Consider the following 24,320-nt stretch of genomic DNA (forward strand, 5'->3'; position numbering starts at 1 on the left):
GTGGCTATTGCATGTCTTGCCCACAGAAGTTGGATGAGGAGTTCTTTTCTTTACTGGGTCAGAAAGGAGATCGTGAACCGTGGGTCCCTAACAAGGTGACAATCCTGTTTTGAAGATAACTAATAGTATGAAAAAATACCCACAACGGTGTTGAAAAGAATTATTAGTCAAGCCTGCAAATATTTAGCATCAGAGTTCTGTTCTTATTAATTTGAATGAACTATTCACACAATCCTCTATTTCTGCCGTCGCTCCACTCCTACTCACTAGTCCCTGCCCCCGCTCCCCGTCCACCAGAACAAGTTCTAACGTTTAAAGTTGGCAAAATCAGCTGTTGCGAAAGCAGATAGATCACATGAACAAAGAATTCCTTGCCTTTTCTGGAGAGTCCCAATTTGACCAGAACAAATTCTCCATCTTTCTGGAGAATCCAGGTTTAGAGAATGACGGTTTGGGTCTTCCCTTTTGTGATCATATGAAGTCGTTGTCTTGACAGTCCAGTGGACGGAAAGGGAGTTTGAGCTGGCGCTGTGGGCCTTCAGGAAGTGGAAGTGGTACCAGTTCACCTCACTGCGAGATCTACTTTGGGGCAATGCCATTTTCCTCAAGGAGGCCAACGCCATTAGTGTTGAACTGAAGAAAAAGGTGAGTCGTCTGCTCTTGTCATGGTTGATTTTTAAGACTGATTGAACTGACTACGCTGGATAGAAGACACGAGTGGCCTTGACACTCCTTCCCAAGGAGTGGGAAGAGTTGGGCTCTGTGTCCTAGGCTTGTGGAATGCTTCTTTTAAATTGTATGAAGTCCTGTGATGGAAGTCCTCTCTCAGAAGAGGTCCTGGCAAATCACCGAGGAAGGAGAAGTTTCCTCTGGTTGAATGTTAGGTTAAAATATTCCACGAGTGGCCTGGTGGAAAGAGCTTGGAATTGACAGCCAGGAGACCCGGCTCTAATCCTGGCTCTATCGCTTACTTGTTAGGTGACCTTGGACAAGTCACTTAACTTCTCTGGGCTTCAGTTTCTTCATCTGTGTAATGGAATCAAATGCCTGCTCTCTCTTCCTCTTAGAGTGTGAGCCCCATGCGGGACAGGGATTGTATTTGATCTGATTATCTCGTATCTAATCCAGAACAGCCCAGTGTTTGACACCTTGTAAGTACATAATTATTCATTCATTCAATTGTATTTACTGAGCGCTTACTGTGCGCAGAGCACTGTACTAAGCGCCTGGAAAGTACAAGTTGGCAACATATAGAGACAGTCCCTACCCATTCATTCATTGTCAGTCAGTCATATTTATTGAGTGCTTACTGTGTGCAGAGCACTGTACTAAGCACCTGGTAAGTACAAATTGGCAACATATACAGTCCCTAACCATTCATTCATTCAGTCAGTCGTATTTATTGAGCGCTTACTGTGTGCAGAGCACTGTACTGAGCACCTGGGAAGTACAAGTTGGCAACATATAGAGATGGTCCCTACCCAACAACGGGCTCACAGTCTAGAAGGGGGAGACAGACAACAAAACAAAACATGTGGGCAGGTGTCAAGTCATCAGAGTATATATAATGAAACACATATATATTATATAAATTATAATAAAATATATTATCACATAAGTGAGTGTGATCTCTTAGGACTCTGGCATTTTCAATTTAGTTTTTCTCAGAAATCTTTCAGTTGCACAGTACAATTTGGGCTAATAGGAGAGCCCTTACTGTCCTTTCAATTTAGAGATGCAGTAGTGGCACTAAATCTCCCGCCACCTCTGTTTAGAGGCAGGTTTGTAGTTCCTCCAGCAGGAGGAAGATAACATCTGAAGCCATTCAAGAAGTGGGAAGAGTTGAGTTCTGTGTCCTAGGCTTGTGGAATGCTTCTTTTAAATTGTATGAAGTCCTGTGATGGAAGTCCTCTCTCAGAAGAGGTCCTGGCAAATCACTGAGGAAAGAGAAATTTCCTCTGGTTGAATGTTAGGTTAAAATATTCCACGAGCTGTGTAGATTGGATTAGGAAGACAGTTGAGTCTTCTTTCTAAAGCATCTTCCAAAACTCCTGGGCCCTAGAAGTAAGTTGAACCCTCCAAGATAGTGTCCTTTGCCACTGGCCGTAACTGATGTTTTCCTCATTTTTATCAGGTTCAGTTCCAGTTCGTACTCCTCACTGACACCCTATACTCCCCTCTGCCTCCGGACCTGCTCCCTCCCGAAGCTGCCAAAGACAGAGAGAAACGCCCCTTCCCACGAACCATTGTGGCTGTAGAGGTCCAAGACCAAAAAAATGGAGCGACCCATTACTGGACCCTGGAGAAACTCAGGTAAAGTAAAGGGAACCATTTTGCAGAACGGTGATGACACTGGATGACTGTACCCACTGGATGTGTAAGATTTTCCACTCGGCTGGTTTCTCCCTAAATGATCTATTTTGCAATGAGAGGGATTCAGGAGCACTGAGTATCCTCATCTCACCCAAACTCCACCTTCAAGAGAAAGGACTTAGTGCCTGAAAATCTTGGGCAGTGAGGGAGAAGAGCTTCTCTTTAATGATAGCATTTATTAAGTGCTTACTATGTGCAAAGCACTGTTCTAAGCGCTGGGGAGATTATAAGGTGATCAGGTTGTCCCACGGGGGGCTCACAGTCTTCATCCCCATTTTCCAGATGAGGTAACTGAGGCCCAGAGAAGTGAAGTGACTTGCCCAAAGTCACACAGCTGACAATTGGCGGAGCCGGGATTTGAACCCATGACCTCGGACTCCAAAGCCCGGGCTCTTTCCAATGAGCCACGCTGTTTCTCATGAGGATCTCTTGAGGGTCTCTTGAGGGTCAGATGCTTTCAAACTCCAGGATCAAGTGAAAGCGGTGATGGGAGAGTAACCTGATCCCAGAAACAATGCTTCCTGTAAGTGCTTGGGTAGGCCATTACAAACCCTTGCATCTTTGAGGTTTTGGAGGTCTGCCCGGTCATTCAGCCCCCTGCCCTTAATGAGCTTACAGTCTAGAGGGAAGACAGATATTAATATGAATAAATCATTTATAATACACTATTTAAAAATATGTACATAAGCCATTAGAAAGTAAACATTGAAGATGGCAGTCCAGGAGGGAAGAGGAAGGGGGAGAGTGTTTAAAAAGATATGGAGGGATAGCACAGAATCCCAGGTGGAGGGGGTAGATTTAGAGACAAGGCAAGAGATTTCATCTTGAGTAAGAAATAATAGTAGTGGTTTTCATTCATTTATTCAGTCATCTTTATTGAGCACTTACTATGTGCAAGGCACTGTACTACGTTTTGGGGCGAGTACAGTATAGCGATAAACAGACATGTAATAGTAGGTATTCTGTGCACATCTTCCCACTCCTCAGAACCCTGTAATTGTTGCCCATCCCATCTTCACATCAAACTTAAACTTATCATCATTGGCTTTAAGCCACTTTAGGTCTCTTCTACCTATTCCCACTCCTCTCCCACTATAGCCAGCTCACACTCTGCTCCTCTAATACTTACTGCCCCTTGATCTCTGTCAACTCTTTGCTCCCGCCTCACTCTGTCCAACCTGATTATTTTGTGATCTACCCCAGCGCTTAGTACAGTGCCTGGCACATAATAAGTGCTTTCCAAATACCACGAAAAAGAAACAACAAGAAATTGCCAGCAAGCAGGGCTTTGGCTGAGAGAAGGGGTGGATAGAGAAGGGAAAAAAGGCTGATGGGCCATTTTGGACAATAGACTGAATGTCCCCAAGATGCATCTGTTGGAGTTTTCCTGTTTTGGAAAGGTGACTCTTTTGGTTTAGCTAAGCCAGATCCTTCCCAGGGTAGGTAACCGATTGCATGACCTAGTGGAAAGAGCACGGGTTTGGGAGTCAGAGGACGTGAGTCCTAATCCCAGCTCCACCACTTGTCTTCTGTGTGACCTTGGGCAAATCACTTAACTTCTCTGTGCCTCAGTTACCTCATCTGTAAAATGGGGATTTACAAGAACTGTGAGCCCCATGTGGGACAACCTGATTATCTTGTGTCCACCCCAGCTCTTAGAACGGTGCTTGGCACATAGTAAGTGCTTAACAAATACCGTCATTATTATTATGTAACCCATCTAAGTTTACTACAGGGACGGTGGAGTGGTGGAAAACCATATGGGTTATGTCAATGTTGTTTAGCTATATAATGGAGTCATAGACCTGCAATCTCTAGGAAATTTCATTTAGTAGCTCCGATCACAGCGAATATGCTATATCTCACCATCTGCATCATGTCATAAAGTCAGTAATGACCCTGTCATTTCCTGGTCTAAAATGACTCTAAAGATATATGAAGTATTTGTAAATGTTACCTCCCGGGCCTGACATCCTGCTACCTTTATTTGTATTTGTGGGTTTGTCAGAGGGAGCAGGGAGTATTATGGAAGTTTATGAGCGTTCATGTTTAATCAAACCCCAACTGGAGCGCCTGCCTTTCAGAAGGCAGAGGTCAGAACTCAGAAAATTGAATCTTAATGTTAAACAACAACATGGGCTAATGAATTGCCCTTTGGTTTCTGGGAGCTTGATACGATTTTAAATGACAAATGAAATGCAATAAGCAGCCTCTTCTTAGAAAGTACTAGAATAGAAGCAGCGTGGTCTAGTGATAGAGCATGGATTTGGGAGTCAGAAGGACCTGGGCTCGAATCCCTGCTCTGCCACTCGGCTGCTGTGTGACCTTGGGTAAGTCACTTCACTTCTGTAGGCCTCAGTTACCTCATCTGTAAAATGGAGATTAAGACTGTGAGCCCCATATGGGACATGGATGGTGTCTGACCTGATTAGCTTGTAGCTTAGAGCAGAGCCTGGCCCAGAGTAAGCCCTCAACAAATGCCATAAAAAATAGAGTGGCCAAGAGTGGAAAACGCAGAACTGGATTTGGAATTGAAGGGCTCTGAACTCACACTGCCTCTGCCAGAAGTGCCTGAGAACTTTTTCCATTCCCTATAACTTCATTTCAGTGGTTGAGTGCAGTGGTATCTACCTCATAAAATTGAGGAATTCAGTCACTACTTAAAATATCAATCAAGGGTATTTATTGTGCGCTTACTGTGTACTCGCTTAGGTGAGTACAATGAAAAGGGGATAGTAAACATGTTCCCTGCCTACAAGGAGCTTACGGTCCAAAAAGGAAAAAAGTACATTACAATAAATTACAGATATGTGCTGTGCGATAGGACAGCGGCTTGCTTATATCCTTTTTAAGTATGCTATGAAAATGTGGAGCACGGTGCATAGGAAGACTTCCTGAATCTCAGTCATTCCCGCGGGCAGAATCCAAGGCTGAGGATCTGAAGGGCCGACCGGTGGAAATAGAAGAAGAGAGGGCCCACTTGAAGTGTAGGCCTGGACAAAATAAATTAGCACAAATCATTTATTCTCCCAGCATGTTCCCACTCCCCAGCTTGGAGGGAAGCACCTCGACCTCAGGAACGTTAGAGACCAGATTGTGCGAAGCAGCATGGCTCAGTTGAAAGAGCCCAGGCTTGGGAGTCAGAGGTCATGGGTTCTAATCCTGGCTCCGCCGCATGTCTGCTGTGTGACCTTGGGCAAGCTACTTCACTTCTCTGAGCCTCAGTTCCCTTATTTGTCAAACGGGGATTAAGACTGTGAGCCCCACGTGGGACAACCTGCTCACCTTTTACCCCCCACCCCAGCACTTAGAGCAGTGCTTCGCACATAGTATTGCATAATAGATGCCATTGTTATTATTATTCTCCCACCACAGGCAGAGGCTGGACCTAATGCGAGAGATGTACGACAGGGCTGCCGAAGTGCCCTCCAGCGTCATCGAAGACTGTGACAATGTTGTCACCGGCGGGGACCCTTTCTATGACCGCTTCCCTTGGTTCCGGCTGGTTGGCAGGTGAGAGCCTCCCTCTTTTCCTCACAGAGAAAGAGAGAGAGAAAGCGAGAGGGTGTGAGAGAGAGGAAGAAAAACAACTCCTGAGTCCAGAAGGAGCTGCCTCACAGCTTGATGATCACAGCTTTGTGTGAGGCGTCAAAATCCTCGTTCCCTCGGTGGGACTTGAGGGCCGAAGCAGAGGGAGGGATTTCAGGCCCGCTGGAGGCCGAGAGGAGAGTCGCAACGGACAACGAGCAGAGCACCACACTTCCACCCCCGCTTTCACCTCCCCATCCCTCCACCTGCCCCTACCATTAGCTTCACCCCTACTTTCTCCCCGCCCCCCGTATCCTCACTGAAGATATTTTGTGGTCGCTCCACCCACAACCACTCTGTATCTGTGCATTCGCTGGTGGGAGCTGGGTTCAGGAGACTCGCTGATGAGCTCTCTCATCGTGAAGCTATGCCTGCATCTAGGTCTATGTCCTGGGGTGTGTGTTTTTGTGTATGCGTGCCCGGGGCTGCCAACATCCATCTATGTCCTGTCCAACTCATGTGTCTGCCCATGCCTTCTGTGTCCCGGCTGGAAAGGCAGGATGCTGTCAACTCAAAGGTCTTGGAAATCCCCTTCTCCATCCCTGACCACCCCCGCAAGCATTAAGCTGGGTAAAGGGTCTTGTGGAGTTGTTAACATTACGAGGCAGCAGTTCTGAAGACGGAGACTGCAGCTTTGTTGGACCCCCGGCGAGGCCATCCCTGGGAATCCCCTCAGGTTTCCAACACTGTTTTTGTTCCTTCCAGCTGACAGCACCTGTAGCTTCTCTGTAAGACATGGGGCACGGGGTTGATTTTTATTTTTCCCATTCTTAGCAGCAGCATCTCTTGGTTTTGGGGTGGGCACGTGTGGTGGTGTTTTTTTTTTTTTTTTCTTTAAAAAAGGAAAGAGTCTCTTTTTTCTTTCTCTCTCCTTCTCTGTTTGGATTAGCTGGTGTTAACCTCTCTTCTATCTTGTTGTACTAACCTCAGTTCAGATATCTCTGGGTGCAACAGCTCTCCTCTTTTCAACACATGCATGAGCGAGCGCATGGCTGATCTCACCCCCTCCCCCACCTTCTCGAACCCCGACTCCGACATCACCGAGCCTGCTGACGAGCAGCATGTGGGGAAGGAGGAGGAGGAGGAGGAGGAGGAGGAGGACCTGGAAGAAGACATCTTTCCGGAGTACTCGCTGTGTGATGGCCGGGATCCATTTTACGACCGCTCCCCCCTGTTCAGTTTAGTAGGAAGGTTGGTGAGGTTTCAGGAGAGCATGCTGGGAAGGAACTAGCTCTTTCGCATGAGAGAACTGCTGCCTGAGCGCTATTGACATGAGGGCATCCATTCCACAGACATTCTGGGGTGTGCCGTTGGCCCTAACGCACTCTCTCAAAGAACAGGGAAGACACAAATAATAATAATAATTGTGGTATTCGTTAAGCGCTTCCTATGTGCCAAGCACTGTTCTAGGCGCTGGAGGGGGAAGGCAAGGTGGGGCTCGCAGTCTTAATCCCCATTTTACAGATGAGGGAACAGAGGCCCAGAGAAGTGAAGCGACTTGCCCAAAGTCACACAGTCGGGATTAGAACCCATGGCCTTTGACTCCCAAGCCCGGGCTCTTTCCATGGAGCCATGCTGCTTCTCGGCCAGTCTCTTGGGCTCATCGATTGAGGTTTAGATCCTACTGCTAGTGGGTAAGGCTAACTTCATGGCTTCTATAGGGACTAGAGGAAAATGGGTGATTATGTGAGAAAGCTGTTATCCAAAGGTCTTAATATGGGCCTTCTTAAATCCTAGTTCAAGAACAAAGTCTGGAGAGGAAAGGGATTAGGCCAGCGTTGTATTTGATCTGTCCTCTGAGGAAAAAAAAGTAATTTCTTGTTTTCTATCTCTTAGGAAAAGGGAGCAGCAATGATTAAACTGTACAGGAGATGAGGGATGTTACTCATCCAATGGTCAACTTCTGTATTCCTTTTTGAGTGTGTCTCGGGTTCATCTCCCATCGCCTGGAATTATTGATTGTGTTTTCTTAAATGAGAGAGAAAAGTTGAGGTTTCGCTACCAGTGTGAAGGGCTTCACTTTGTCAGTTTAGAACTGGAACATTGTTTTCGGAGCTGACCAGCAACTTCAGGGAGAGAAGAAGGGAGAAGAGAGCCCATGAGGGGCATTTTCCTTCTGTAGCTAATTATGCTGTGTTCCAATCAATCTAGATGAGAACTTTCGGGGAGTTAGGAAAACAATGGCCTTGAAAAAGAGCCAGGGGAGCAAGCGATTTTATAACGTAGTTTTAAGTTGAGATATTTCCTCCCTCGGTCTGGCTTGTGTAGCTTTGTTTTCCTGGTCCTGGTGATTCTCCCTCAGTTCAGTAAGCTTTATTTGGGAAGCTGGACTGATAAATTTTGATGGTGTCCGGCCTAGAAATATGTTTGAGGGATTTTTAAAAAGTCAGTCGTTTTGTCAGAAAGTAATTGCTACTGTAACACGATGATGTTCAATAAGCATCAGAGAAGAACAGTAATATACCTTGTTAAGTTCTGGAAGATTTATACGACCGTGGTAGAGTTGATGAGAATGATCACCCCTCCACCCAAAGAAAATTCCTAAAATTGGCAAGAAATATTTCAGACTTTTCCAGCCTTATTTGGTAGGGAAAAGTAGAAGGATATTTTTGACTTCCTTCACTCCCCCTTCCTCCCTCTGTTAGCCCAGAAATGATGAAAAGCAGGAACTTTGAGTTAGGGGATGATCTCTAGAGTGAGGCTTTATGTGACTGAGACCATTCTAATGGAGTCGCTTAGGACATCTGCTCAGGTGAGATTTCCACCATTTCCCTTGATTTTTTTTCTGAGTGTAAGAACCTTACTACTTGGATTATTTCTCTAAGAAATGGAATTTGAGGAGAGGGTGTCAGAGTGGGGAAGAAAGTGATGAGCAGGAGGGTAAGAGGAGAAGATGAGGAATCAGAATATGGGTTAATGCAGTCTCAGAACGAAAGAGCTGGGTTCTTCCTTTTTTTTTTTCCTTCTTGGGGATCTGAGATTTTACAAAACAAACAAAACAAACTCAACCAATGAAGAGCCACCCCAGAATGTGGGATGGTCTCTGGAGGTCTTTCATTTTGAATCTTCCTATTCTTTTAAAGTTTTACACAGAATTGGCTTTTTCCATGCAGCAGCTGTGCAAGATCACATTTCCTGTGAAGTGTGCTTTGATTGGTTTATGATCGGATCCTTGTCTTTTGATTTTTTTTCTTTTATCTTTTGATTTCTTTATTTATTTTTAGCTGCTGGCTCTCTCTACAAAGCTTTAGCAAAATTGGGGGTTATTTCACTTCTGTCTTCCTTGTGAAAGGCTTTTCTTTGGTCTGAGCATGCCATCTTTGCACCTCACCAATCTTGTGGTTAGTGTCTCTGCCCTCTTTCCTTCTCCCTTAGTGGTCCCTATACCCCCCCTCCCTCCCCAAGTCCTCTCCACCTGTCCTTCATCTGCTCTTCTCTCCCCCTCTAAAAGTTTCTGGGTTTCAGTCTGCTTCAAGATACGCTCACCTCTTCTCGTCGAATAAAACCCCAGTGGCACAGCCAGGGTTCCCATATATTTCTGGCTGGCTCTGGTTTAGGGAAGGAGCTGTCCACCATGGCAGTTAACACCACTTCTAGGAAGGTGAGATTGATCATCGGTATATTTTGAGCACTTACTCTGTACGGAGCACCTTAATGAGAGATTGGGAGAACATAATAGAGAAAATGACTGTGGTACCCTATTCCAAGGAGATCCTAATGCCCTCAGATTCAACTTTACCACTGTCCCATAGGGTCTAATGCTTACCCCAACTTGTTAGCCCAAATTGTTTGAGATGACTGAAAATGAAAACCTTGATGAGAATAGTGGCTTTTCTAAAGAGATTTCTACCCCTACTCTCCCCTATGCTTTCCCCTTTCAGGAAGACATGCCATTTAACATGTTGGCCTGAGAGAAACCACGGTTTATTGATTCTTAGCCCAGCACATAGCAGAGGAGTGGAAGCAGGGTCGTAGTGATTTCCAGTCTGAAGAAATCAATGAAATATACCACCCCCATCTCCCCAGCTCCTGAAAACTCACAAGAGTGAATGGGAGTTTTGCTGACTTCTCAGAATTGCTCAGAGAAAATCAGTATCATGAGCAATGACATCTTTCTATTAAAATGTTCTGAAAATTATTGGGCTCAGGGCAGAGAAAGGTAGTAGGGTTTCGTGACTCAGTGTCCTCATAAAGCAGATGTGTGACAATGTGCATATATTACCCAATGTGGCCTTTACAATTCAGACAATAGAAGCTTTATTCCAGGAAAGAAGGTTTCTGGTCTGCCCTGATTTGTCAGGATTTCTGCACTGATACACTTTGGAGAAGAAACCTTGAGAAGGATGGGGAGGGAATCAACATGCTCTGATTTTTTTTTTCAAATCCTTGGGTGGGTGACATCTTGTTAAATCATCACCTGGATATACAGGGTAAACTAAATGGTACTCTCTGTTCCCCCTGGATAGGGGAGTACTTGTTTTGTCGTATACTCTTGAAAGGCAGAGGTGTAGTTTCTAGTTTTCCCCCCCCAAATCAGAACCCCGATGAAACCATAAAGAATCTGAAGTTGGGTAGAATATTAAAAATATTGGCCTCCAATCCCAACTTTGCCAACTTGAAGCCAACGTGAGCTAAGTTTGTGGGGCGGGGGAGTGGTTTTGTTCCTGCTCAGAAAACTTCCTTGTAAGTCCTAAAGTACTTGGAAATACCATCCATTCCAGCTGCATCAAAATGAAGAGCAGATTGAAGTGTTGACCATCAGTTCTCAAAAACATCTCTCCGACAGGTTCAAAAGATGGTACTATCTGATAATAGTATATTTAATTTGGCCTCTCTCCAAATGAAGCAGCATGGCCTAGTGGAAACAGCATGGTCCTGGGTTCTAATACTGACAGCCACTTATCGGCTGCATGACATTGGGCAAGTCACTTTACTTCTCTATGACTCAATTATCTCATCTTTAAAATGGGGATTCAATTCTTCTCCCTCCTACTTAGACTGTGAGTCCCATGTTGCACAGGGATTGTGTTCAACCATATTAACCTGTGTCTTTCCCAAAGTATCCCGGAGCTTAGAACAGTGCTTGGCACATAGTAAGTGCTTAACAAGTGCCATAAAGAAAATGGTGACAATAGTCAGAGTTCTTTTCTGAGGTCCTTTTAGTCCCAGAAAAAAAATTGAATTTCGCAGTTACTAACCAGTATTCTTCATATTCCTCTCTGAGGCTAAAGGAAACCATGGGGAAGGCCTTGGTCAAAATGGAGTGGAGCTTATTGGACCAAATGTTGGTAAGTTGAGAGGCAGTGTGATCTAGTGGAGAAAGCACAGGCCTGGGAATCAGAAGGACTTGGGTTCCAATCCAGGCTCTGTCAACTGCTTGCTGTGTGACCTTGGGCTAGTCACTTAAATTCTCTGTGACTCAGTTTCCTTAACTGTAAAATGGGGAGACCCAGTTTCCCTGCTCCTAAGACTGTGAGCCCCATGTGGGACAGGGATTGCATCTGACCTAATTATCTTGCACCTACCTCGGTGCTTAGAACTGTATTTGGCACATAGTAAGTGCTTAACAAATACTATAAAAATATTGTGGGGAAGATATCTGTTCATAATAATGTTATCATATGAATCTTACATTTTTCTTGTACTGTTTCTGTGTCACTTTGAGAGTTGAATCTCAGATTTAACACTGGGGTCCGTCACAGCTGTGATGGTGAGCTCTCGGGGCTCTCATCTAGGGCCCTTGAAGTTTGTTGCCACCATCCCATGTCTTTAACATTTAGTTCCCCAAAAGACATGGGAAGCATTTGGAGTGCAGCATTTACTATGTGGCAAGCACACTCCTAAGCTCTGGGGTGGATACAAGTTAATCAGGTTGGACACAGTCCCTGTCCAAAATGGGGCTCCCAGGCTAAGTAATTGGAAAGTGGAAGGAAATGCCAAGTGCCCAGTTCCTTTTAGTGATAGTGAGTTTCTCTAAATTAGCCAGCTCTCCTCACGTGGACGACACTTCCCCTGGTCATATATGGATGATCGGTATTTAATTTATTAGGAACCACTGTTTCAACAGCAACAATAATTTTATGATAGAATTTTAGACCTAATCATCTTAATCTAAGCTTTCCAGCCCTCTGAGAAGCTGCTACAGAACCTTTCCGTACCCTTTCCCTCTTTTCCCGGCGACAGGTTGAATTTTAATTTTTCTAGTTCCCACCTCTTTACCCACTTCTTTCCTCGCTGTCCCAGTTGCTATCATCAAGTGAGCACAGGTGGATGTAAACCTGATCTGGACGAACTCAGCTCTGGTAAAAAAAAAAAAAAAAAGTCCTGAGAAAGCTATTCTGGTATGAAAATTCCAGTGGCTCCCTGCCTCAGCCCTTGGTCTCTGGCGATCGCAGCCCTAAATTCCCCATTTATTCCACCCAAGAGGCCCTAAATTCCGTGCCCAGGCTTTAGCATGTGTGACAGCGTGGCTTAGTAGAAAGAGCTCGGGCTTGGGAGTAAGAGGTCATGGGTTCTAATAATAATAATAATAATAATAATAATAATGGCATTTATTAAGCACTTACTATGTGCAAAGCACTGTTCTAAGTGCTGGGGAGGTTACAAGGTGATCAGGTTGTCCCATGGGAGGCTCACATTCTTAATTCCCATTTTACAGATGAGGGAACTGAGGCTCAGAGAAGTAAAGTGACTTGCCCAAAGTCACACAGCTGACAATCGGCAGAGCTGGGATTTGAATCCATGACCTCTGACTCCAAAGCCCGGGCTCTTTCCACTGAGCCCAGCTCCACCACTTGTCAGCTATGTGACCTTGGGCAAGCCACTTAACTTCTCTGTGCCTCAGTTCCCTCATCTGTAAAATGGGGATTAAGACTGTGAGTCCTATGTGGGACATCTTGATTACCTTGTACCTCCCCCAGCGCAGAGAACAGTGCTTGGCACATAGTAAGTGCTTAACAAATACCAACATTATTATTATTATTATTATTATGTATCATCTTCAGTGTCTGGTAAACCACCATGCCCAGCCCTCTGCTAACAGGGCGCAAGTCCTGGCCTTTCTAAGGAATCTGTGGAGGTGATTCAACCCTTTCCCACCTTCCCCTCCTACACAGTTTCCACTCGCCGTTGCCAGTGACACTGCAGTTAGAAAATATTCGTTTTTTCCTTTCACCGCTGCAAGTGAGCAATTGACACCTTACATAAAATAGCTTTCCCTCTGAGAGGTGTCCCAAGGAGTGAACAGTTTCCTGGTTCTAGAAGTTTCCAGATACTTCTATCCATGTTTGTGAGTGGGACGGACTGTCGGGATTGCCACAGTTCTCCTTGAAAACAACACAAAGTGGAATCATGTAGAAAATTCCACAAAAAAACATTTTGTCGAGTCTTTAGTTCACCCCACATCTCTTTCCGTTAACATTTCATTCCTCAATATGTCTTTTTTCCCTCTGATTCATTTGGAGACCCTCTGCTAAGAACCTTCCCACAGCTATCCTTTTTTAAGGAAGGTGACTTATGAAATAGCCAACTCCATTGTACTCTCCCAAGCACTTTTTACAGTGCACACAGTAAGCGCTCAGTAAGTACCATTGATGATAATGATATGTCAGTACCAAGAGAAAGGGAGACAATAAGGATTTATTCAAATAATAGATTTTTTTTGGTGTCTTCCTTCCACCAGATGCAGAGCATCTTATAAACCCCATCTCATTCACTCTTGTTAAGTCTGTGGGGTGATGTCTGGAATTTTAATCCCACCTTGGAAGTGTGGACAGCTAAAGCCCAGGAGACAGCAGTGAGCATCAAGTAGCTCGTTGTGGGCAGAGAATCTATCTGTTTATTGTTATATTGTACTCTCCCAAGCACTTAGTACAGTCTCTGCACACAGTAAGTTCTCAGTACATGCGATTGAAGCAGTGTGGCTCAGTGGAAAGAGCACGGGCTTTGGAGTCAGAAGTCAAGGGTTCAAATCCCAACTCTGCCACGTCTGCTGTGTGACCTTAGGCAAGTCACTTAATCAATCAATCATATTTATTGAGCACTTACTGTGTGCAGAGCACTGTACTAAGTGCTTAACTTCTCTGAGCCTCAGTTACCTCATCTGTAAAATGGGGATTAAGACTGTGAGCCCCATGTGGGACAGCTTACTTACCTTGTATCGTCTCCTGCGCTTAGAACAGTGTTCTGCACATGGTAAGCCCTTAACAAATGCTATCATTGTTATTATTATTATTATTATTATTATTATTGAATGAAAGAAGCAATCAAGCAGTGACAGAAGGGGAGAAATTTGCAGCCCCTGATTCCCAAATCAGTTTTGTAGCCCAGTTTTCAACCTTTTGCAGAGCTTCATAATAATAATAATGATGGTATTTGTTAAGCGCTTAGTATGTGCCAAGCACTGTTCTAAGCATTGGGGGGGATACAAGGTAATCAGGCTGTCCCATATGGGGCTCACGGTCTTAATTCCCATTTTACAGATGAGGTAACTGAGGCAACAGAGAAGTTAAGTGACTTGCTCCAAGTCACACGGCTGACAAGTGAAGATTGAACCTCACAGATTCCCCATTTACACAGGCCCTGGGCTCCCCATACACATCTCCACTCACACATCGGGAAAATGGTTTACCTCAGCCTTCATTGCTGCCAGGGCTCTCCCCTGCTTTTTTTTAAAAAAAAAAAATCATTCTAGCATTGCGATAGCCGAATTTGACCACAGAATGTGTGCTCACCCTCTTTTGAAAATACCAGGGTAGTTAATACTCATTAGCCAAATCTAAGCAGCATGGCCTATTGGATAGAGCCTGGGCCTAGGAGAAAAAAGGACCTGGATTCTAATCCCACCTCTGCCACGTATCTGCTCTGTGACCTTGGGCAAGTCACTTAATAATAATAATAATGGCATTTATTAAGCGCTTACTATGTTCAAAGCACTGTTCTAAGCGCTGGGGAGGTTACAAGGTGGTCAGGTTGTCCCGGGGGGATGCTCACAGTCTTCATCCCCATTTTACAGATGAGGTAACTGAGGCCCGGAGAAGTGAAGTGACATGCCCAAAGTCACAGAGCTGACAATTGGCGGAGCTGGGATTTGAACCCATGACTTCTGACTCCAAAGCCCGGGCTCTTTCCACTGAGCAACTTAACCTCTCTGAGCCTCAGATACCTCATCTGTAAAATGGGAAAAAAGACCATGAGCCCCAGGTGGGAGACTTGTACAACTTACAACTTGTACTTCCCAAGTGCTTAGTACAGTGCTCTGCACACAGTAAGCGCTCAATAAATACGATTGATTGATTGATTGGGAGAGGGACTATGTCCAACCTGATTTACTTGTATCTACCCCAGCACTTAATACAGCGCCTGCCACATAGGAAGCGCTTAACAGACGTCACAAATCTCATTAAAAACAAACAAAAACTCAGAGTGAGGGCGGTAGTGTAGTTGCATTATTTGCCTGTAAATATTGCTCAGTGTTAACTAAAATTCCCCAAGGTTTGGACAGAAACACATGTTACTTTCACTGTGGAATTGGTGCTTTCTCTTTGGAAATGCACATAAGCAGTTATAGATCAGAGCAGAGCAATGCATTAACTCAGTAATCCACAAGGTGCTTTATTAAAAGGCATGAATCCTCACTATGATATTTATATAGAACCAATCTTGCTTTCCATTTTCAAAGTTTTCCTGCTAGAGAACAGTACATTCTGACTTTACAAACAGTATCAGTAAGATTTGCAGGCTTTTATGAGCATCTGGGCAAACGGGCATTAAATCTGCACTAATGGATAAACTGCTCCAGAATACGATTGATTCCACTTTCCTTTTTTCTCATTTCAAACACTGACGATGATGGTTCATAATGTCAGCACTTCTAGTGATCATCTTGCTAAAATCCCTGAACTTTTACAGTGGCCACAGAGGAAGAAGCAATCTGCCTCAGGAAGGCTTCTGTCACCATTTAAAAACTCAATTATTCATCCCCCTGCTCTTGAGTCTCCCTGTTACTGAACAGAAAAATCCTAGCCTGTAATTGCACATTTTTAAGCAGAGCGAAACTGTTTCAGTTCCATTCTCGATGCTGTGTCCTTACAAATGCTATGAAGTCCCAGATTCCTCATCTGTTATTATAGTCTTACCACGTCCCGATGTCAAGAAGGCCATTGAAGAAATCCAACTCACTCACTATCAAAATCTAAAATCTGAAGAAGACCTAAAAACCAAAGTACAGGGGACTCAAAGGGTAGAAACAGTCACAGTGAGCGTGTCATAATACCAGTAGCAATAAGACTAAAATAATAATAATAATAATGGTATTTATTAAGTGCTTACTATGTGCAAAGCACCATTCTAAGCGCTGGGGAGGTTACAAGGTGATCAGGTTGTCCCACGGGGGGCTCGCAGTCTTCATCCCCATTTTACAGATGAGGTAACTGAGGCACAGAGAAGTGAAGTGACTTGCCCAAAGTCACACAGCTGACAATTGGTAGAGCTGGGATTTGAACCCCTGACCTCTGACTCCAAAGCCCGGGCTCTTTCCACTGAGTCACGCTGCTTCTCTAAAAGGTAGCCTAAAAGATATAAGGCTAGAAGAAATGAGCAATAAAATCAGCCCCTACTCTCTTTTCTCTCCTGGGTATCAATCAGTCAATCAACCAGATTTATTGAACCCTTACTGTGTGCAGAGCGCGCTACTAAACACTTGGGAGAGTGACTTAGAATTGGTAGACATGTTCCCTGCTCAAATTCATTCATTCCTTCAATCATATTTATTGAGCGCTTACTGTGTGCACAGCACTGTACTAAGCGCTTGGGAAGTACAAGTTGGCAACATCTAGAGATGGTCCCTACCCAACAGTGGGCTCACAGTCTAGAAGGGGGAGACAGAGAACAAAACAAAACATATTAACAGTCAGTTTACAGTCTAGAGGGGGATTCAGACACTAATATAGATAATATATGACAGCTACGTTCCTAGGGATATCAATAGCTACTAGCCATTTAGGGCAGCACGCTCTTGTTTTTCTGGTAGGTGTCTCTTAGAAAGGGAATTGGGGGTTAAAAGGATTAGGGTGAAAATGGGACAAATTTCCAAAAGTTTCATCTGGGGCTGACATCACCCATTAGGTGATTGACATATTGCGCTACCCAATCAGTGGTATTTATTCATTTGCTCATTCATGCAATCAGATTTATTGAGCACTTACTGTGTGCAGAGCACTGTGCTAAGCACTTGGAAAGTACAATTCAGCCATAGAAACAATCCCTGCCCACACCGGGCTTACAGTCCAAAACGGGAGAGAACTAACTGAACTTATTTATTGAGCACTTACTGGAGGCAGAGAACTGTATTAAGCTCTTGGAACGTATCAGCTAATAGATTTGGTAGACGTGAAGCCTGCCCACAAGGAATTTATAGTCTACGGGGGAGACAGGAATTAAAATAAATTGCAGATAGGGGAAATGGAAGAGTTATAAGGATATATACATAAGTGCTGAAGGGCTGCGGTGAGTATCAAAGTGCTTACGGGCTACACAGCCAAGTTTATAGGCAACGTAGAAGGGAGGGCTGATAGGGAAAATGAGGGCTTAGTCAGGGAAGGCCTCTTTGAGGAGATGTGATTTTCAGAGCGTTCCCCCATCGATTCTACATAAGTGTCTATTCCCCGTAGAGACGATTTTGTTTTGAAAGGAAAAGGGAGGTGACTGACGCAATATTGGAACTTCAAGTGTTACCCACTGTTTCACTGTTAATCTCTTCTCTCCTAAGAGCCTTGAGAGCCTAAGCGCTCTATCCAAAATGAACAAATATTTCCAAATGGAGACTTCTTCAGTACACGAATTGGCTTTAACTCAGAGACACCACAGTGACTATAATTTAAATATTGAAATTAAGTCCTGTATATGGCTCTGGGGAATGGGGATGGTGTGAGGGAGGATGGGAGGGGGCATTTAAGGATACCACTGAATCAATCAAATAATCAGTCGTATTTCTTGAGAGGTTACCGTCTGCAGAGCACTATACTAAATGCTTAGGAGAGTACAATACAACAGAGTTGGAAGACACAGAATGTCTCTTTGGAATTCAGAATTTCTCCCCAATGAAGGACAGAGCCCCCAAAATTCAGGGAAATTGGGAGTTGGTGCTGTCTTTGCAGTCGTTCATTTCCTTCTAGGTTAAAACACCTTGAGGGCCGGGAATGTGTCCACCAACTGTTATATTGTACTTTCTCAAGAGCTTTGTACCATGCTCTGTACACAGTAAATGCTCAAAAACGACCATTGATTGATAGATTTCCCTGCTCTTCTGTTTCTTTAGTGTGTTACAGGTTATTAGTATCAGTATCAGCTATATTTTATTACATTTGCAAAGTGTTCTGCACAGAGCGCTCAATAAATACCGTTAATTGATGGATTGAGTACAGAACATTGTATAGGCACCTGGGGAACATAAAAAAGTTATAAGAAAACATGATCTCTGGCCCCTAAGAGGTCTGTGGCAGAGACAGTAGATAATAATTATCAAAGATAAGATAAGCAAGGATAAGAATGAGGTAATAGATAGAAAGAAGGTGCAATCGAATGAATGAGTAGCTAATACGTAAATGCTGAAGAGGGTGATTAATGGACTGACAAGGAGGTGGGAGGATTAATCAGGGTGACTTCCTCTGATATATCGCCGTATAAAGGAATACGGAATATTTGGCTACGTCACCAAGAGCTGCAGAATGTGACCACTGATGGATCAGCATGGCCTAGTGGAAAGAGCATGGGCTTGAAAGTCAGAGTATCTGCCGCATGACTTGAAGGACGTCTCTTAACTTCTCCAAGCCTCCGTTTCCTCATCTGTGAAATGGGGATTTAATATCCGTTCTTTCTCCTACTTCAGCTGCGAACCCCATGTAGGACAGGGATTGTGCCCAGCCTGATTCATTAAGATCTAAACAGTGCTTGACACAAAGGGCTAAACAAATGCAATAATCATCATCATCATCGTCTTCTGGCTAATACTGAGGCAACTGCTGGATCAGCAGGAGGAAAACAGCTGCTAGAGTTGTGCTTAAAATGGTGGATTTTTACCCAAAGCCAGCCAAGACATTTTCCTGCTTTATGCGAATCATTCTCCAGGAGAATAGCAGACGCTAAAGTTGCAGATTCACTTTTTCCTTGCCTTCTCTGATAATTAAGGAAATTATTTTGATGAACTGATGTCTGAATTCACCATTAATGTAGATGAGGGACTCATTTCACCCCTTCTGTTGTTTGCACTTGGATGACCTGAGCAGAGACCCGGTAGCCTATTAATTAGCCAAGGAAACCAAATTTCGAGTTCATTCTAGAAGTTCTGCTTGGGGCAAAGGCAAAGCCTTCTGATTATCATCCAAAGTTTCCCTTCCCACCAGGAATCTGCCTGTCAATGGAGACAATAATAAGCATAGGAGAAATCAAGTGACGCTCATGTCTCAATTGCGATTGGAATGGAGTTTTCTCTTAATTCTCCTGGGGTCCCCCAAGGGAGTCCTGAATTCTAGTGGAAGCTATCGGGTCTTTCTTGAAGCAGGCTAAAAGCCCAACTCTGAAGGTCTTTCTTCCTCAAATTTTGAACAGGTCTCTGTCTCTATCCCTTCGGAGGCGGAAGTTCCATGCTATAACTGTGCAACTCCCTTTCCTCTGTCTCGATTTCTCTCTCCCTCTCACCCTTCCTCCTCTCTCTCTCTCTGCCTCTCACCTCACTCTTCCTTCTCTTTCTCTTCTTCTCTATTCCCTTTCTGTCTTTTCCACCTAACCCACCCTCTCCTCCCTAGTCCGTGCCCCTCTCCTCCCCCACCCCTTCCCCACTCTGGATTTAATCTACAGCAAGAGGACTCAAAGCAACTTTTTGACTAGTTTTCCAGTTCTCCACAACGAGAGGTCCTTTTTCTAGCTTCCACCATCGCAACCCCCTCCCTTCTCCCCTCCCCACGGGAGACCAAAGACCGAGAGGTACGCTAGCGTCCGCTAACTCATTACCGCTTTCACGTCATCGAGAGGCCCAGGAGACTGACTGACTGTAGCTCCGCTTCCCACCGGCCCAATCTCAGCCCGCCTGAGCCCCTCCCTGTCGCCTCCCCCTCGTCCCCCTCCGGCTGGCCCTGGCTGCCTTTCTTTAGTTTTGCTTTGCAGCACCATGTTGTGATGTGAGCGGTGAACTGTGATGCCGTCTGCCGTCTGCCAGGGCACGTGTTTGGAGGCCCCGGGGTGGAACTCATCTGGTTCTTTTGCAGGGCGTTCGTGTACCTCAGCAACCTGCTCTACCCCGTGCCCCTCGTTCACCGCGTGGCCATCGTCAGCGAGAAGGGCGAAGTTAAAGGATTCCTCCGGGTGGCTGTCCAGGCTATCTCAGGTATCTGGAGGGCCGCGTTCCTCTTGGCAAAGGCAGGGCGGTGAGGCTCACGTTCTCAATTGCTCCTTGGACCACTTAGCAAGCGCTTTACCGTGTGCAGAGCACCATCCTAAGTGCTTGGAAGAGCACACTGTAACAGAGTGGGTAGTCCCCCGGGCCAGATGAGTAACTGAGGCCCAGAGAAGTGAAGTGACTTAATAATAATAATGTTGGTATTTGTTAAGCGCTGACTATGTGCAAAGCACTATTCTAAGCGCTGGTGTAATCAATCAATCAATCGTATTTATTGAGCGCTTACTGTGTGCAGAGCACTGTACTAAGCACTTGGAAAGTACAAGTTGGCAACATATAGATACAAGGTAATCAGGTAGATACAAGGTAATCAGGTTGTCCCACGAGGGGCTCACAGTCTTCATCCCCATTTTACAGATGAGGGAACTGAGGCCCAAAGAAGTGAAGTGACTTGCCCAAACTCACACAGCTGACAGTTGGCAGAGCCGGGATTTGAACCCATGACCTCTGACTCCAAAGCCCGGTCTCTTTCCACTGAGCCACGCTGCTTCTCCACATATTGTACATACTGTACTTGTACATATTTACTATTCTATTTATTTTGTTAATGATGTGCATAGAGCTTTAATTCTATTTGTTCTGTCGATTTTGACCCCTATCTACATGTTTTGCTTTGTTGTCTGTCTCCCCTTTCTAGACCGGGAGCCCATTATTGGGTAGGGACCATCTCTATATGTTGCCGACTTGTACTTCCCAAGCTCTTAGTACAGTGCTCTGCACAAAGTCAGCGCTCAATAAATACGATTGAATGAATGAATAATCACATTCCAAGGCGGCTATTTGGCTAAAAGACCCCCATTTGAAAGTAAACCTTTCGATTTCGCACCACTTCACCTTAAAAAAGGGTCAGGCCTCACTTACAATTTCCAACTTTCCTTTTTGTCCTCATTCTTTAGGGCAGGCCACGAGGTGAGTGAACTCACTCAGGGGGACCCAATGATAGCTGGGAGGGAGAAGGTAAAGAAGGGGGGGACAGATAGGAAGAGGACTCTCAGATTAGCCTCCTTCACTCCCTCTAGACCCAGCAGGAGGCCCTGGTGGAGTGAGGCCCCAGATAGTAATAGTTATAGTATTTATTATTATGTTTACATTATTTATTGTGAGCTCACTGTGGCAGGGAACGTCTATCAACCCTGTTTTATTGCTATATTGCACTCCCCCAAGTATTTAGTACAAATGCTCTATACACAGTATGCACTCAATTAATATGATTGATTGATTGATTAACCTGTCTCCGGCCTGGAACGCCCTCCCTCTTTAAAAGTGGGAAGAGTGATCATGTTTCCCATGTAAAGTCTTACTGAAGGCACATCTCTTCCAAGAGGCCTTCCCCGACTAAAGACCTCATTTCCTCTTCAACCACTCCCATCTGCATTGCCTTCGTACTTGGATTTTCACCCTTTATTCACCTCTCCCTCAGCCCCAGAGCGCTTGCGTACACAGCAACAATTTATTCATTTATATTAATGTCTGTCTGCAGACTGAAAGCTCAGCGTGGGTAGGGAATGTGTCTACCAACTCTGTTATATCACACTCGCCCAAGTGCAGAGTACAATGCTTGGCACACAGTAAACGTTCAATAAATATGATTGATCGGTTGCATATTAAGCACTTACTATGTGAAGAGCAGTGTACTAAGTGCTGGCTAGGATAGGAGGGAATTAGACATGACCCCGGCCTCTCAGAGGGCTCACCATCTCAAAACAAAAAAGAGGGGAAGTGGTGACAGATAAACAGGAGACTCATGATTACTATGTCACCTTTGCCTAAGACTTGAAGCCACCAAGATGCCCAGGACTTTTCCCTCAACCACCAATGGCTCTTTAATAATAATGGCATTTATTAAGCGCTTACTATGTGCAAACCTTTTCCTTCCCTGACTTGGAAGGGATAGTGTGCTCTGCAGAAGATTCAATCTTCTTCCATACTTTGATCCACAGAGGATCACCCTGGCTCAGATTGACATGTAACTCAAATCTCTAAAAATGGGCCTTCTCCTTAGCAAGCTATTGAAAGTCCTAGAGATCTTCCCTCTAGGAAAAGCACCGTGACAACGGAGCACTTGGGAAAGCAGACAGATGGGTGATACTCCCAAGCGCTTAGTACAGTGCTCTGCACACAGTAAGTGCTCAATAAATACGATTGAATGAATGAATGAATCCTAGTTTACGGGGGTCCATTAGGTCAATAAAGTGCACATTTCCACCAGCTGAGTGAGCAGCATAATGACAGAAAGAGTAATAAATTTGCCAACTATTAATTAATAGAATTCCCAGCTTCCCAAATGATTCACTTTGTGCATTTGCTAAAGTAGACCCCATAACCCCATTCTGGCTCTATAGCCTTCAAATTCATAAGCTATGGGAATTCAAGCTTTCTAAGACTTGGCTCTTTGCGACAGAGCCGGATCACCTGTTGAAAGCTATATACCACAACAAAAGTCAGGGTATCTTGACAGAGCAAAACCCTCTCCACTGAAAAATCCAGCTCAATTAATCTGCATTGATTTATGAAGTACTTAATTTTTCAGCTCCTATAATAAATATTTTAAGTCCATCATATCAAATGATTCCTTACTATGAATTAGCACGACAGTGTGAAGTTTGGTACAGATGGCTCTTTTCCATCTATATAAGTCCCTAATGTAAAATTGAATAGACTAAGTAAAATTAAATCCCTCAGAAGTAATTATAAAGACTTGAAAAGCATCAGGAGCCAACTGAAAGAACAAACTTGATATGAACACATAAGGGATAACAACAACAATTAACATAATAATCACATGATATGCATCTTTAATGAGCCAAACCTTGGACTAGGATGGAGCCATCTGGAATACAAATCATATCATCCAAAAATGAAATTACTTTCTAGTTATTTTTCTGTAGGCTACCTCAGAATATCACCAATAAATGTTAATTACTTAAAATTTAAATGGCCAGAAGTTTGAGGCACCAACTTAAAGGCTTAGTATTGTGCTCTGCAAACAGTAAGTGCTCAATAAATATGATTGAATGAATGAAAAGGCTGAAAATGCTCACCAGATATAGTTGTGTGATAACTGACAGCCTTCAATTTTATATACCAATGGTATTTAGTAATCACCTTCTCTGTGCAGACCACCAAACTAAGGGCTTGAAAGAATACAATGGAGTTGTTGATAAGATCCTCACCCTTGAGGAGCTTATAGTCAAGCAGAGGAAGCAGACGTTACAGTTATTTTTATAAATATATTTATATAGAGAGACAGAAAGAGAGAGACAGTAGAGTTTAAAAATAGAGTTTAAAGAGCCGCAGGGACTAAGGGAGGGGAGTTTATGTTTCATTGTTTTTTCTCAGGGACCCTTTATACAATATTAGCATATACCTACCTGTTGAACAAATGGACACACGTTGACCATTGCAGAATTGTCGTGTCTCCTTCCTTCTCGATGAGGATTAAATCCTTGCCAATGTCGCCTACCTTTAAGACACAGGCTCAGTCAGTCAAGTATTTATTGACTGACTTTTTAAATGGAGCAACCGTGGGGTTCCTACTGCTACATTAGGCTGTGGGGCTACGCATTCAGAAACAGATCTCTCCCTGCTCTCCATGAGTTTACAGTTCAAAAGGGAAATAGGATTCCTTGATCCAGATCAAGGATCAAGGTATATCAAGATGGTATATCACCAGAGGACTGTGAACAGAGGCATAACAGGGTTGAATTTCTTCTTTCAGCGGATGAAGAAGCCCCAGATTATGGCTCAGGTGTCCGGCAGTCAGGAACGGCCAAAATTTCCTTTGATGATCAACATTTTGAAAAGGTACAATATGAAATGTGTTCTGAGCAAGTACCTGTGCTTTCTTTCTCTCTAGTTTTTTTAACTGATACCATAAAGAGCCTCTCTTTTTTCATCTCAATTTCTC

General features: G+C 44.2%; 1 protein-coding gene across 24 annotated transcripts in view; it reads left to right on the forward strand.

Moving 5' to 3' along the window:
* KIF1A (kinesin family member 1A) overlaps positions 1 to 24,320 on the forward strand; it is a 189,699-nt gene that overhangs the window by 91,790 nt on the left and 73,589 nt on the right. For 13 of the 24 annotated variants that reach the window (XM_038749685.1, XM_038749687.1, XM_038749691.1 and 10 more), the window contains 6 exons: positions 497 to 645; positions 2,135 to 2,313; positions 5,749 to 5,886; positions 6,892 to 7,152; positions 20,223 to 20,341; positions 24,132 to 24,217. In XM_038749685.1, coding sequence (XP_038605613.1) covers positions 497 to 645; positions 2,135 to 2,313; positions 5,749 to 5,886; positions 6,892 to 7,152; positions 20,223 to 20,341; positions 24,132 to 24,217 — 932 coding nt within the window. The remainder of the gene's footprint in view (positions 1 to 496; positions 646 to 2,134; positions 2,314 to 5,748; positions 5,887 to 6,891; positions 7,153 to 20,222; positions 20,342 to 24,131; positions 24,218 to 24,320) is intronic. The other 11 variants (XM_038749699.1, XM_038749701.1, XM_038749702.1 and 8 more) reach the window with 1 other exon arrangement.

Source organism: Tachyglossus aculeatus, chromosome 7 (genome assembly GCF_015852505.1).
Source record: "Tachyglossus aculeatus isolate mTacAcu1 chromosome 7, mTacAcu1.pri, whole genome shotgun sequence".
NCBI classification, from domain to species: domain Eukaryota; kingdom Metazoa; phylum Chordata; class Mammalia; order Monotremata; family Tachyglossidae; genus Tachyglossus; species Tachyglossus aculeatus.